General features: G+C 44.4%; 1 protein-coding gene across 5 annotated transcripts in view; it reads right to left on the bottom strand.

Annotated features, from left to right (window-relative positions):
* The window catches only part of VPS35L (VPS35 endosomal protein sorting factor like), a 47,050-nt gene that overhangs the window by 6,678 nt on the left and 25,440 nt on the right, over positions 1 to 14,932 (bottom strand). For all 5 annotated transcript variants that reach the window (XM_081338398.1, XM_081338397.1, XM_081338399.1 and 2 more), the window contains 6 exons: positions 12,809 to 12,889; positions 9,185 to 9,248; positions 8,409 to 8,507; positions 7,084 to 7,161; positions 6,119 to 6,233; positions 511 to 650 (listed from right to left, as the gene is read on the bottom strand). In XM_081338398.1, coding sequence (XP_081194524.1) covers positions 511 to 650; positions 6,119 to 6,233; positions 7,084 to 7,161; positions 8,409 to 8,507; positions 9,185 to 9,248; positions 12,809 to 12,889 — 577 coding nt within the window. The remainder of the gene's footprint in view (positions 1 to 510; positions 651 to 6,118; positions 6,234 to 7,083; positions 7,162 to 8,408; positions 8,508 to 9,184; positions 9,249 to 12,808; positions 12,890 to 14,932) is intronic.

Below are 14,932 nucleotides of genomic sequence, written 5' to 3' on the forward strand. Positions count from 1 at the left end.
AGTCAACTTTTTTTGGGAGATTTAGAGGGCCATCTTTTTCTCTCTCTCTCTCTCAGCCCTAGGAAGGAAGCAACGACAAACTACTTCCCAAATCTCGCCAAGAAAACTGCAGGGATATATATCCAGGCAGTTGCCAGGAGTCAAGATTGACTCCAAGTATTTTATTTTATTTTTTTAAGATTCTGTTCTAGATTTTTTTTTAACTGAGCCACCCTCTTTGCATTTGAAAAACTGTATTCACTTCTGTTCTTGTAAACTTCTCAGAGAGGGAACAAGAGAGAGAAAGAGAGAAATTTTAATTTGTTGTATCTTTTATCTGGCTGCCGGTTTACAGCTGCAACAGAGGAGTGATTTGATTTGAAAGCAGTTTGCTTCTTCCTTCTATCTCCCACACTTTCAGCTAGAGGGGAGGAAAACTGTCTGGCCTGAGCAGCTGGGCCAACCTGCAGCTGGCAACTGCTAACGGTGCGACTAGCCTCCTTATCAGCGTAAACCTCGTCTCCGACTTACAGGAACGATTAACAAAGTTGAAAAGAAGTTGCAGAGGAATTCCAAGAGGTAGGCTTCTGAAGGGCGCAGCTTGCCATCTATGCTGATCATCTTGGGTACCTCAGGAACCAGGCTGATCGCCGCTTTGAAAAAGGCATCCGCTATAAAGAGATCAGAGTTGGTGTGTGTGTGTGTGTGTGTGTGTGTGTGTGTGTGTCTTATTATTATTATTATTTTAATCCCATTTATATCCCGCCCTTCTCCGAAGACTCAGGGCGGCTTACAATTTAAGCACAAACCAATGTGCTTAGCAGTAGCCTTCATTCTATGTATACGCCTGCTTATTAGGGCTTTCGCCCCCCCCCCAAGCAGCATTATTACAAAGTCATCTTATTGCCCCCAACAATCTGGGTCCTCATTTTACCTACCTCGGAAGGATGGAAGGCTGAGTCAACCTTGAGCCTGGTGGGACTCGAACCTGCACTAATTGCAGGCAGCTGGTGTTACTTAAGGAGGCATTAGCCCACTGCTCCACCAAGGCTGGCTGGCTGAGGGATTCTGAGAGTTGGAGGTCCACAAGTCTTAAAAGTTGCCAAGTTTGAAGAGCCTTGTATTAGCAGATCAAACTTAGATCGATCAACATGCCCGTTATTTAAAAAGGGCTACAGTCAAAAGCCCAAGAACACGATGGACCTTCTATTCGGTGGGCTATGTCTTCTCTTGAGCTCTTGCAACTGTTAGAAAAGTCAAAAGGGAGGGCCTACAACAAGTCCTTGCAATACATCCTAAGAGGCATTCTGTGCTTCTAGATTTCAACCTGCTAGGTCTTCTTGCCAGGATACTGTAAAAGCTAAAGAAGGCCAGCCCATTCTTGTTGGTCATTTTATTTATGGAAGTTTTAAAGAAAGAGTTTGGACAATCATTTGTCTGAAATGGGTATGGGGTCTCCTGCTTGTCTGCCTTCCAAGTCTTTTCTTCTGTTATTTTATTGAAAGAGTGATGGCTGCCTATTTCATGTAATGATCTGAAGTGGTTCACAACCATCAATAACAACAGGATAAATAATAATGATAAAATGAATAATAACAAGCTAAAAATGACAGCCACTCCAGCAGTAAGTGGAGGACACCAAGCTGCATAAAATATAGCTTCCAGCACTGGCAGCGTTAGGGAGAAAGTGTAACTCTAAGCATCTGAACCAGCTAAGATTGAGAAGATCTTTCTGAAATCCAAGAGTTTAATGAGAATGAAGGAAAAGGAAAAAGAGAATAGGAAATAGCTGGTGCTCATTAAATTAACGGACCGGGTTACCACTTATATCTTACAACAGCTCATTTCCCAGAACACGAGGCTTTATTGTCTTCCTAAAGATTATTAAGGCATAAGTCATGGAATGTATGAATGTCAGCCTTACCTTCAGTCATTCTGGTTTTGAAAATATGCACAATCTCAAGTCTAGACTATAATATCACAGGACAAATTCAATTTTGCCTCCAGGAAAAATGTCCGATTTGCACACTGTTAAGTATCTAATTCCGTAAACGAGAATGTTTGGGGCTTCTAAAATTATGCCTCTCCCTTATCGTTTTTTTTAAGTGTAGCTTTCATCAATTCACTTATCCCACCTCAGTTCACTTTAGCTTAAAAAAAACACAAAACAATTAGGGACAAACCTTGGAGTACGCCAGAGTGAACCACTTGCATTAAGAGCTCAGCACTCGTGTTATCGCTAAAGTCAAACAACGCAATTAGCATTCTGAAGGCAGACGTCTGACTCAAGTTGCTGCAAGCAAAAGTATGTAATTAAGATCACCCCCCTCATCGTGGGATGATTTCACTTTTTACCTAAACCGCAGAGCCTGTAATAGGCCCAAAGTGATGGAAATGGTGGCAGGACTCCAATTGAGAATAAGCCTGGATCAAACCCTGATTGTCCACAAGGGAGCCTGCTGCCTGCCAAGTGAACCAAAAACCGGATCTGATCAAATCTGATGAAATAGAAGGAAGGGGAAGAAGGAGGCAAGATGTCTTCCGAGGGGCTTTTTCTCACTTATGTAGAATATGCGACATAAGTGATCCAATATTACTAATACAGCAATAGCACTTAGACTTATATACCGCTTCACAGTGCTTTACGGCCCTCTCTAAGCGGTTTACAGAATCAGCCTCTTGCCCCCCAACAATCTGGGCCCTCATTTTACTGACCTCGGAAGGATGGAAGGCTCAGTCAACCTTGAGCCGGTCAGGATCGAACTTCTGACTGTGGGCAGAGTCAGCCTCTAATGCTGCATTCTAACCACTGGGAAGGAAGGAAGGAAGGAAGGAAGGAAGGAAGGAAGGAAGGAAGGAAGGAAGGAAGGAAGGAAGGGCGGGCAATAGCAATAGCACGTAGATTTATATACCACTTCACAGTGCTTTACAGCCCTCTCTAAGCGCTTTACAGAAACAGCACCTGGCCCCCTGGAATCTGGGTCCTCATTTGACTGACCTTGGAAGGACGGAAGGCTGAGTCAACCTTGAGCCGGTCAGGATCGAACCTCTGGCAGTGAGCATTGAGTTAGCTTGCAATACTGCATTCTAACCACTGCGCCACCAGGGCTCTGATGATGATGAAAAGGATCCTTTGTTCCTTTCTTTGGAAAACAGGTTGCCAACCCTAACCCTAACATTTTGTCCTGCATTTCTCTAGAGCAGGCATGTCAAACTGCCGGCCCGCCGGCCAGATGCATCACAACGAAACCGCGCTCACCCCATCGCCGGCAATGGGGAAAAAGTCGTGATACATCGCGCGACGTCCCGAGTTTGACATGCCTGCTCTAGAGCCAGTGTCAAACAAGCATAGAAAACCAGGATTTTGACGGCAAAACTCCAAATGACCCTGGACAGCCCTGAGAAAAGAAGCTGCAATTGAGAATCTCCCCTTTCCTCCTCTCCTTTCCAAAGCTAATGTTTATTGTCTTCAGGATTGTTTTTAATTCTCCCAACCTCCTGCGAAGGAAGAGAGGGCAAGTGAACATTCGGAGCAAACAAACGCACCCACGGATTATTGGGGAGGGAACAACAACAACCAACAACAACGAAGCCATCACAGCTGGTGGGTGTTGAAAAGTGACTTCACGCTGGCTTGTCTACAAATAAGTACAAAATGTCCCTCCCTGACAGAATCTATTGTTTTTAAAATGTGGCCTGGATGGTACAGTCAGCTTTACTATAAACCCTTCTGTTCTCGTGATGCCCGCCAAATGACGCCTAAACAAAGGAAGCCACAGCTTTGCAGGAAAGAGCTTAGTCAGTGCCCCACATCAGCTTGTTTGTCTTTACAGCTGGAATTTGCTCGCAAGGGTGCAATGCTGACAACATTGGTTATTTGCCTGAATAGAGTAGGATCCAATTCTCCTTTGCAAAGGCCAGGAACCAGCTAAATCAAGAGGTCCCCAAACCTTTTTGGGCACCAGGGACCGATTCCGTGGAGAAAGGTTTTTTCACGGACCGGAGAGTGCGTGGTTTTGTGTACTGCCTGCATCCCACAGATGGGGCTTTGCTTGTTTTGTGTGGACCGGTTGCTGGCATGCCACGGCCCGGTATTGGTCCACGGACTGGGGTGGTTGGGGGACCCCCGATTTAAATTGTACACAAAATCCTGGGGCCCCGCAACTTTCTCCCTCTCTGTACATCCCTCATCACACAAAACCCTGATTCTAAGAGAACTAATCTTTTTTTTTAAAAAAAAAATATTTAACTGAAATCTTTTGTTCGTCTTCCAAGAATTCCAACCCACCGGTTTGGAGTCTTGTTTTCGACAGAAAACAAACCCTGCTTTGTCCATTCTTTGAATCTCTCCCCTCAGACAAGATAAAGGGAACAATTACCTTTGGGTTGTTTCCTAGAATATCTGCAGGTTTATAATTATTATTTTTCCGGTTTTGCAGCTTGCTTTTTTTTTTCTTCTTCAAAAGAATCAGAGGGGGAGAGAAACAAGATAGGCTATTACAAAGAAAACTGTTTTGTACTGCTTCTGAGAAAATTTAGAGGGAGTCGAGAAAAGAAAATACTTTAATTAGGGAAATGCCTAATTTCTCCCTCTTCATCGGTTTGCAAGAGACACTGTTTTGTGTTTTTGTTTTTAACGTCTTCTCCAAATGCAGTCGTATTTATTTTTCTTCCCTTAGTTTCCCGTTATTTTTTCTTTTTATAGTCTGATAAACTAATAAAAAATGTCAAACTGCAAAATGCAGTCGTATTTAATGATTCGTTCAGTTGCGCTCTTTAAAAAGAAAACATAAGCGATATACAAGCCTTGGCGATTCCGAACACCAGCTCCTGCCATTTCAGAGTTTTCCCCTGCTGCATATTATTACAGTGGTCCTTGGCTTACGCTCACAACTGGGGCCAGAATTTCTGTTCCTAAGCGAGACAGCTGTTAAATGAGTCATGCAGTCATTAAGCAAATCCGACTTCCCCTACTGACTTTGCCTGTCAAAAGCCAGCCGGGATCACGTGGGACTCCGCAACCCTTGTAAATAGATGCCGGTTGCCAAGCAGCCAAATTTTGATCAGGTGACTATATAGAGATGCTACGATGGCCATAAGTGGTGAGAACCAGCCGTAAGTCACCTTTTTTCAGTGCCACTGTAACTTCAAACAGTCGCTAAACAAATGGTTGTACATCGAGGGCTACTTGGGTAGTAGAACTGTTTTTCACCCACATGTTCCCTCTGTCAAATAATAATAAGTTGGAAGGAATCTTGGAGGTCATCTAGTCCAACCCCCTGCTCAGGCAGGAAACCCTATACCATTTCAGACAAATGGTTGTCCAGTCTCTTCTTAAAATCTTCCAGTGTTGGAGCATTCACCACTTCTGGAGGCAGGTTGTTCCACTGGTTAGTTGTTCTAACTGTCAGGAAGTTTCTCCTTAGTTCTAGGTTGCTTCTCTCCTTGGCTAGTTTTCATCCGTTGCTTCTTGTCCTGCCTTCAGGGGCTTTGGAGAATAGCTTGACTCCCTCTTCTTTGGGGCAAACCCTGAGATACTAGACCATTGCTATCCTGTCCCCCCTCGTCCTTCTCTTAATTAAACTAGACATACCCAATTCCAGCAGCTGTTCCTTATATGTTTTAGCCTCCTGTGCCCTGATCATCTTTGTTGCTCTTCTCTGCACTCTTTCCAGAGTCTCAACATCTTTTTTACATTGTGGTGACCAAACCTGGATGCTGTATTCCAAGTGTGGCCTTACCAAGGCATTGTAAAATGGTATTAATACTTCACGTGATCTTGCTTCTATCCCTGTTAATGCAGCCTAGCACTGTGTTGGCTTTTTAGGCAGCTGCAGCACACGGCTGGCTCCTATTTAAGGGATTGTCCACTAGGACTCCGAGATCCCTCTCAGTTGCTACTATTGAGCAAGGTACCCTCTATACTATACCTGTACAATTGGTTTTTCCTGCCTTCTGCCAAGGACTATTTCTCTAGCAAAGGCAACCGAAGACCGAGAATCCCAGTCTACTCTCTTCTCAAGCCCCTTTACAGGAAAGAGTGAGACGTCTGAGCGAGTCTCTTTTGCTTTGCCTCGCTACTCTCTATTATGAATGACAAGAACAACAACGCCCTTAGAAAAGTCTGTGGGAAATTTACCTTGAGAAAGGCACTGGTTAGCCAAAGCGACTTGTCCGGAGTGCAGGTACAAATTGAGACGAGCAAAAATGCCGCTCAGCGATGGGATCGTTATGAAGCAGAAGGCAACACAAGCCTAAAATTAGGAAAGAAGAGTTTCTAACGATCGACCACAGCCAGGTTTTTTGAGATTCAGACTTTAATATTTAATGCTGACTGTGTTAACATTTTCAGTGTTTTTTATTTATTGATTGCTTTTATTTTATTTTTTTATTTTATTTATTTATTTATTTATTTATTTATTTATTTATTTATTTATTTATTTATTTATTTATTTATTTATTTATTTACGCGCTGCCCATTCTACTCTGCAGAGCAACTCCTTATTTGATGTAAAGGTAAAGGTTCCCCCGCACATGCGTGCTAGTCATTTCCAACTCTAGGGGCCGGTGCTCATCTCCGTTTCAAAGCCAAAGAGCCGGCGCTTGTCCGAGGACGTCTCCGTGGTCCTGTGGCCGGCATGACTGGACGCCAAAGGCGCACGGAACACTGTTACCTTCCCACTGTAGTGGTCCCTATTTTTCTACTTGCATTTTTACTTGCTTTCGAACTGCTAGGTTGGCAGAAGCTGGGACGAGTAACAGGCGCTCACTCTGTTACGTGGCACTCGGGATTCGACCCGCCAAACTGCCGACCTTCTGATCGACAAGCTCAGCGTCCTAACCCACTGAGCCACCGCATCCCTTATATTTAATGTATAATGCCACGTAAATAACATAGCCTTAATATTTCATGTAGTAAATACAGTATAATTATATAATAAAGGCTAACCCTTATTGGTAAAGTGTCTGCAGGCCTTTTGAAAGGTGGATTCAGTCATTGGAGAAGATGTAAATCAGACTGAGATCTTTTCCCTTACAAGGAGTCGTCAAAACCAAGATTTAGTGCTAGCTCTCATCCACCAGTTGTTCCATGTTTGTACTTACCCTGACAAATGCTGCAGTTTTTCTGGAATGATTCCCCTTCATTACTTTTCTTGTTTCCATCGCCAGCTGATTCACGCTCTGTTTTGGAAGATAATGGGACCAAGGTGAACAACTCTGTATCCAGCCACTTATTGACTTAACAATACCAAAAGAGCAACAAAGATGATTGGGGGACTGGAGGCTAAAACATATAGGGAACGGTTGCTGGAATTGGGTATGTGTAGTTTAACAAAGAGAAGAGTGAGGGGTGACACAACCAAGCACCCCCTCATTTCAACTCTAAGCTACAAATATTCCCCTTTATCAATACCAAAAGCATTTCACGGGACAGAGCTAGCTTAATTAGATTCAGGAGTGAAGGAACGAAGAACTCCAAAGACAGGCAGTGACACACAAGACATACCAGGGGTCTTTCATTCTGCACGAAAAAAAGATCAAACACCTATATAAAGGTAGACCAAGCAGGTGTGGGGAACTGAAGGTAAATGAGGCTGAGCGAATCGCCCAGGTAGGCAGTGACACTGCATCTTACATTCGTAGGCTGAGAACAGTGTCTCCTGTTTTTTCTTAGCCCAAGAGGACAACCTGCATGGTGGTAGGTGCAAAGAATCAGGACCATTGGTTAGGTTCCAGCATAGAAGCTTTATTCAAGCTTATGAAAAGGAATCTGATCAACTAATGGCCAGCACTAAACTGATGCTAGATAAGAGCCAACGGAATTCGAGGGCGGGGACTGGATTTGGATTTCTTGTGGCAACGCAAGGACTCTAAACTGATGACACTTTGAACTCCGTCTTCCAGCTCTGCTTGCTCTTCTCCTGCACGCAGCCTCCATTAAAAGCCATTAAAAAAGACTTGAGGACTTCAGGTCCCAGAATTATGGGAATGGAAGTCCACCTATCTAAAAGTTGTCAACGTTGAGAAACACTGCCCTAGTCCTAGACAGTGCAAATAGACAGAAGTAAAAACTAGAAATTGCTTTAAAGAACAACCACCCAAAAGTGACGTTCTTAAAGTGTGGCATCAGGTTATGCATTAGCGGGACCTCACTGAGACCCAGATCCTATCCGTGCTGCTAATTCAGAAGGAGAAGCCAACGTTGCCACATCCAACTACCTGGCGCCCACTTTCGGCCTTTTATAGCCACCACTTGCCAACGTCTGATCTAACGGGGCGTCCAAATCTTCCGTCGCTCCTGTTCAAACCTTGAGGAAGTCGACCTTGCAGGGCTGAGCGAAATGTCAGGAAGGATCGCACACAAAAACTCTTTAAGGAGGAAAAAAAAAATAGCCGTGCCGCTAATTTGCCCGTCAAACGATGCTTACGTGAATGAGCTGGACCAGCACAGGTTCCAAGTTGCAAAACATGGATCGGGCTTCCACGTAAAAACTCAGCTGCTGCTCAAAATCCCGGCCAAACGACACCTGGGATTAAAGAGATTATTCATAGGGAGAGATGTGACCTCAGTGTCCGGTTACCCATTCTTTCCACGGTTATCGGCAGCGGGATCTCTAGGGAAGGAGTTGCCAGGGAGCGCCCGGATCTACCTCCCTGCCCATTCGGAAAATGCTTTTTCTTTCGGGTTTTCATTTAGAAGTTAAGATTCTCCTCTTTCTCGCGCTCCAAGGAAGAAGGAACATTTGGCATCTACAAGCCCCCCAAAAAAGGACCTCCTCCCACGGATCTTTTCTGTTCAACAGCAAGGGAAGCAACGCATAATACGTTCCTCCTCCAGTTGAGGTTGGGAGGGTTGGATGGGAAAGGTGAATTTTAAAGACCTACGGGGTCTACATCACAACCACCAGGACTTTCTCCACAAAATGAGCCCAAACGAAGATTTAAAAGGCAGCACAACGAAAGAGGAGAGGCAGTTTGGTGTAATGCCAGCCTAGAAAGCGGGAGACTGTGAGTTCTAGTCCTGCCAGCTGGATGGCCTTTGGGCCGGTCACTTTCTCTTAACTCTCAGAAGGAGGCAATGGCAAACCACTTCCAAAGTTTTGCCCAAAAAAACTCCAGGCGGTCACCAGGAGTCAACACGTGACTCGAAGGCACCTTCTCCCCCCCACCCCGCCGCCCCCCGAAGAACAAAACAGATTCTCACCATTCTTACAAATCCATTTATCAAAGAGGCCAACGTCCGTTTTTCGTCTTCCAGGGTCAGTGCGCTAAGAAAAGAACATTTTAAAGCATCCGTTGTTTAAAAGTACAGTGTCTGTGTAATTCCTTAACAGGGTCTACGGATCGCTCTCAACAAAGTGCCCGGATTTTTGATCATGTGATCGCGGGGAATGCTGCCACGATCACGGGGAATGCTGCCACGATCACAAGTGTGAAAACCCGTGGTAAGTCAGTCTTTTCTGTGCCGTTGTAAACCTTCAAATGGTCACCGAACACACACGTTTGCAAGCTGAGGGTTGTCTGTATAGCACCGGTTCAGTGTCAGAAGTGCCGAATGTGTGTTCTCAAGAAAGCCAGCATTTGCTTACCTATTGCAAAGAGGGAAGGCTGGAATCCGAGCAAAAACTTGGGAGAAGCATCTGAACTGTGAATAATTCTAAACTACTATTTCGAACAACAGATGGCTTAGGGCAACTGTCCTATTATTGCACATGTTGTTAAGTTACAACAAAAATCTTAATAGACTCAACACTGGATTTATAGTTACGGGCATGGAAATACATTTGTCTCTGCAGATTGGGAGACATTCATTCAAAAAGTAATTTGATTTTACATTTGTTTAAATTCAATTCCCGGAGTTAAGCAAGCAAAGGGAGTGGGAAGCCTGCATTTGGTTTCCAGTGTTGGCAAAGAACTCCCTCCCAGGGAGATCGACTTTGCATCCTGGGCAAAGTTGAGATGTGATAATACGCAACAGACTTAACACACAAGCTTCTGAAAAGCACACACGCACGCACACGCAGGCATTCTGTCAGTAGGAGAAGAGATAGCATCTCTGCTAGGCAGGCTGGAAAAGTACATTTCTGGCAAGGGTCTAGCAAGGAAAAAAGCTCCTTCTTGATCATACTTGGCCACAAATATTCTGGCATCCCAAGTCATTCACAGAATATAGAATCATAAGGCTGAAAGGGACCTCAGAGGTCTTCTAGTCCAACCCCCTGCTTAAGGCAGGAGCCCTTATACCATCCTGGCCAAATGGTTGTTCAGTCTATTTCTGAAAGCCTCCAGTGATGGAGCACCCACAATTCTGGGGGGCGGGGCAAGTTATTCCATTGACTAATTGTTCTCACTGTCAGGGAATTTCTCTTTACTTCTAAGCTGTATCTCTCTTTAATGATCTTCTATCCATTTCTTGTCCTGACCTCAGCTGCTTTGGAGAGCAGGTTGAAGCCCTCTTCTCCAACGGTCTCTCAAATATTGGAAGACTGCTATCCTGTCACTCCTAGTCCTTTTCTTCGTTAGACTAGACCAGGGGTGGGCAACCTTGGCTCTTTTATGACTCGTGGCCTTCAACTCCCAGAATTCCTGAGCCGGCATGGCTCAGCTTGGAAACCTCTCCCTTTCCCCTCAGCGTGGCTGGCTCAGGAATTCTGGGAGTTGAAGTCCATGAGTCATAAAGCGGCCTAGACGTAGGCCAGGGGTAGGAAACCTTGGCTCTTTTATGACTCATGGACTTCAACTCCCAGAATTCCTGAGCCAGCATGGGGGAAACTTTGGCCCCTTCATGACTTGTGGACTTCAACTCCCAGAATTCCTGAGACAGCATGGGGGAAACTTTGGCCCCCTCATGACTCGTGGACTTCAACTCCCAGAATTCCTGAGCCAGCGTGGCTCAGCTTGGAAACCTCTCCCTTTCCCCTCAGCGTGGCTGGCTCAGGAATTCTGGGAGTTGAAGTCCATGAGTCATAAAGCGGCCTAGACTTAGGCCAGGGGTAGGAAACCTTGGCTCTTTTATGACTCATGGACTTCAACTCCCAGAATTCCTGAGCCAGCATGGGGGAAACTTTGGCCCCTTCATGACTTGTGGACTTCAACTCCCAGAATTCCTGAGACAGCATGGGGGAAACTTTGGCCCCCTCATGACTCGTGGACTTCAACTCCCAGAATTCCTGAGCCAGCGTGGCTCAGCTTGGAAACCTCTCCCTTTCCCCTCAGCGTGGCTGGCTCAGGAATTCTGGGAGTTGAAGTCCACGAGTCATAAAGCGGTCTAGGCCTAGGCCAGGGGAAGGCAACCTTGGCTCTTTTATGACTCGTGGACTTCAACTCCCAGAATTCCTGAGCCAGCATGGGGGAACTATGGCCCCCTCATGACTCGTGAACTTCAACTTCCAGCATGGCTCAGCTTGGAAACCTCTCCCTTTCCCCTCAGCGTGGCTGGCTCAGGAATTCTGGGAGTTGAAGTCCACGAGTCATCAAAGAGCCAAGCTTGCCTACCCCTGGACTAGACATACCCAGTTCCCGCAGCTGTTCTTCGTATGTTTTATCCTCCAGGCCCCTAATCATCTTTCTTGCTCTTCTCTGCATCCTTTCTAGAGTCTCAACATTGACTGGATCTCTCTTTAACAAGCTTCCAGCCGTTAATTCTTGTCCTGCCCTCTGGTGCTTTGGAGAATGGGTCAACCCCCTCTTGGGTCAGCTCCTCAAGTACTAGAAGACAGAATAAAGAGCCAAGTGTTATCAAGTACTGGAATTCAGAAAAAGGACTATATTTTCTGGAAGTCGGAGAGCCATGATTACAGTCAGACTGGGAGAAAGCCTTCCCACCTGTCCTGCTGGCTTCACATCAAAGGCCGTGGACTGAATCTGCCCAACAAAGCAGTCCTTATCAAAGTGAAAACCTTGGCTGACCACCATAAAGACAGAAGGCAGGAATGGAGCTTCTGTGTTCCTGGCACCCAATTGCTACTAAAAACAGGAGATGAGTTTTCTGTAGAAAGGGGGATAAAAATAGCAACCTACAGGAAAGATATATTTCAGTTTGGAGGAGATGGATAAATTATATTCAGAACAAATATGGGACTAAAAAGTTCCATTTAGCTTATGAGTAGATTTTAGTGGGATATTGTTATTGGTACTTTGTTTGTAGTTATGTTAAAGGGGAGTTAAAGCACATTATGAATTTGGTTAATTGTATATTATGCATAATTTTTATTTAGAATATGATTATTGTAACTATAATCCTGTATTTAGCTCTGGGAAGTGGGTGGGGAAGTGGGTGGGAGGGATTTGGGGATATATTGTAAAATTTTGTTTTTTGTAAAACTCTTTAATAAAAAAAAAAAAATAGCAACCTACAAGGGAGAATTCGTTTCAGGAGAGGACGATTCCGCCCCCCCCCTTAGTATCTATAAGCCAGTTTCTCAAACCGACCCACGTCAATTCTGCCTTGTTTTCAGCGGTATGGAAGCCTTCCCCCCCAATAAAACTTTTCTTAAATTGAAAGCACATCTTTACAAAAGCATGTTGCTTATTTTACCCTTTTCAGTAATCTTAACATGTTGCTTTCTCTCTCTCTCTCTCTCTCTGTTAGTTAAACTGCGAAGTCATTTGCCAGATCGTTCCTTCAATTGGGATTTAAAACAACACATTTTCCTGCTGAAGTTTTTTTTTCTCTTTTTCTTTTTTCCATTCCTTGGACAAATGGCAGCCTTATTAAGGAGGCTTTTGAAAAGAATTGGAACTCAGAAGAGATAATCCAATCCATCCTTGGGGGGGGTGGGGGTAGGGGGGGGGGAGAAAAAGTGGAAGGAAAAGGGAAATAACTTACTTTACCGAATCGTGCATCGTTTTGCATATGTGCAGCAGGGCATTGAGAATGACAGGATCCTTGGTGGATTCCTGTTGGTGCCTGGGAAAGAAGCAGACAGGTTCAAAAAAAAATAAAATATGAGAAGAAGAGACATTTGTGCTGCAGTCAAAGTGAAAATGGCGGCTCCTTATGTAATAATTTTATTTATTTATTTTATTTAATTTAATTTTTATACCGCCCTTCTCCCGAAGGACTCATGGCGGTGTACAGGGCAATACAATAAAATACAATATACAAAAATTAAAAAAATATTAAATACAATAGCCCAATTTAATAAATAATAATAATAATGTGCGTTCAAAGAAATTCAGGATAGCCGGAGAAAGTGCCCCCCCACACACACACAAAATTAAAAGCAAGAACATCCAAAACAGAATGACAAAGTTTTTTTTAAAAAAAAAAACTTGCTAATCAACATCTATCGAGGCTTCGTTGTCATCCAAAAAAAATCCCCCAAAACCCCAAAAGGAAACAAACATCTGAAAGGGGCATTCAGCATTGAAAAGGAAGGTATTTCGATGAATCTCATTTCAATTTGAACAATGCTGAGTATTCTCTTTTCACAATACAGCTTGTTAGCACGCCACTCCCGGGGTTTCCCCCCCCCCTCTCAAAATCACAGTTGTCATCAGCAAAAAATGGCAAAAAAAGGCCGTTTCTGCCTTTTCAAGCCGCTTTGCAGGGAAAACCAGGTTTGTGAACAGAAGCTCCGCATTCTGCGGAATCGAATCATTGCTTCACAAAACATTTTCCAGAGGCTAAAACAGAACCACTGTTATCTAGCAGCCACATGGATGTTAAAAAGCAGGATTTTCAGGAAAAGATTTCCTTTCCTGTCCCCGTTTTACTTCTCCAAACCAAGTCCCTGTTCCTTTTCTTGATTTCACCTGTTCTTTTCTTGATTTCATCTTTATGAGCCTTTACTATCCAACCTGCTTATTGCTTTCAACGTATGCCATTTAATTCCCACTTTAAACAGCAAATAGATTAATTATATACATTATTTAATCCGATATCAGGTCTGATAAGCAGGTAACTGTATAGTGGCTAAGTGCTGGCCTAGAAACGATGAGGCTATGAGTTCTAGTCCTACCTTAGACAAGAAAGCCAACCTTTGGGCCAATCACCAGAAAACAAAGAACATTAATCCCGCCCTAGGCATCAAAATAAGGGACGCGGTGGCTCAGTGGGTTAGGACGCTGAGCTTGTCGATCTGAAGGTCGGCAGTTTGGCGGGTTGAATCCCGAGTGCCGCGTAACAGAGTGAGCGCCTGTTACTCGTTCCAGCTTCTGCCAACCTAGCAGTTCGAAAGCACGTAAAAATACAAGTAGGAAAATAGGGACCACAACGGTGGGAAGGTAACAGCGTTCCGTGCGCTTTTGGCGTCTAGTCATGCCGGCCACATGACTACGGAGACGTCCTCGGACAAGCGCTGGCTCTTCGGCTTTGAAACGGAGATGAGTACCAGCCCCTAGAGTCGGAAACGACTAGCACACATGTGCGGGGGAACCTTTACCTTTACCTTTAGGCATCAAAGCCAGCTGGGGCCAGTCTCACTCACTCTCTCAGCCCAGTCCACTTTACAAGGTTGTTGTGTGGAAAAAGAGGAGGAAGGCATATATTTGCATCTTACAGCCTGCTGCCTTGAGTTACTTATAAAGTAATGAAGGCAGAATAAAAATCTAATCAATAAATAAACCCACCCAAACCTTATTTTTAATAGAAACACTGCGTACCATCCAGCAATGTAGCCTTTATACAAATGCTTCTTGCATTCTGGGATGTACAGTTCAGCAACCATCCTAAACACTGACGGCTTATTCTCTATTTTACTGTCTATTTGTCGTACCGTATTGTGGCCTTATTTCTATTCTGCCTAGAGGCAGCTCATCAATCTTCCGAGTAAATAAATAAGCAAGCCAGCATCCAGCTTTGCTTTCTGACCTGTCCTTCTGCAAAATTATTCCCTTATTGCACCCCCCGTGTCCATCAACGGCGCCCGTTTTTACAAGCACACAGCCGCTTTGATGCAGTCAGCGGCAGAGCCGCTTATGTGCCTCAACAACAGATCAATAGGAATGA

This window comes from Vipera berus, assembly GCF_964194415.1.
Source record: "Vipera berus genome assembly, chromosome: 13".
Classification (NCBI taxonomy): domain Eukaryota; kingdom Metazoa; phylum Chordata; class Lepidosauria; order Squamata; family Viperidae; genus Vipera; species Vipera berus.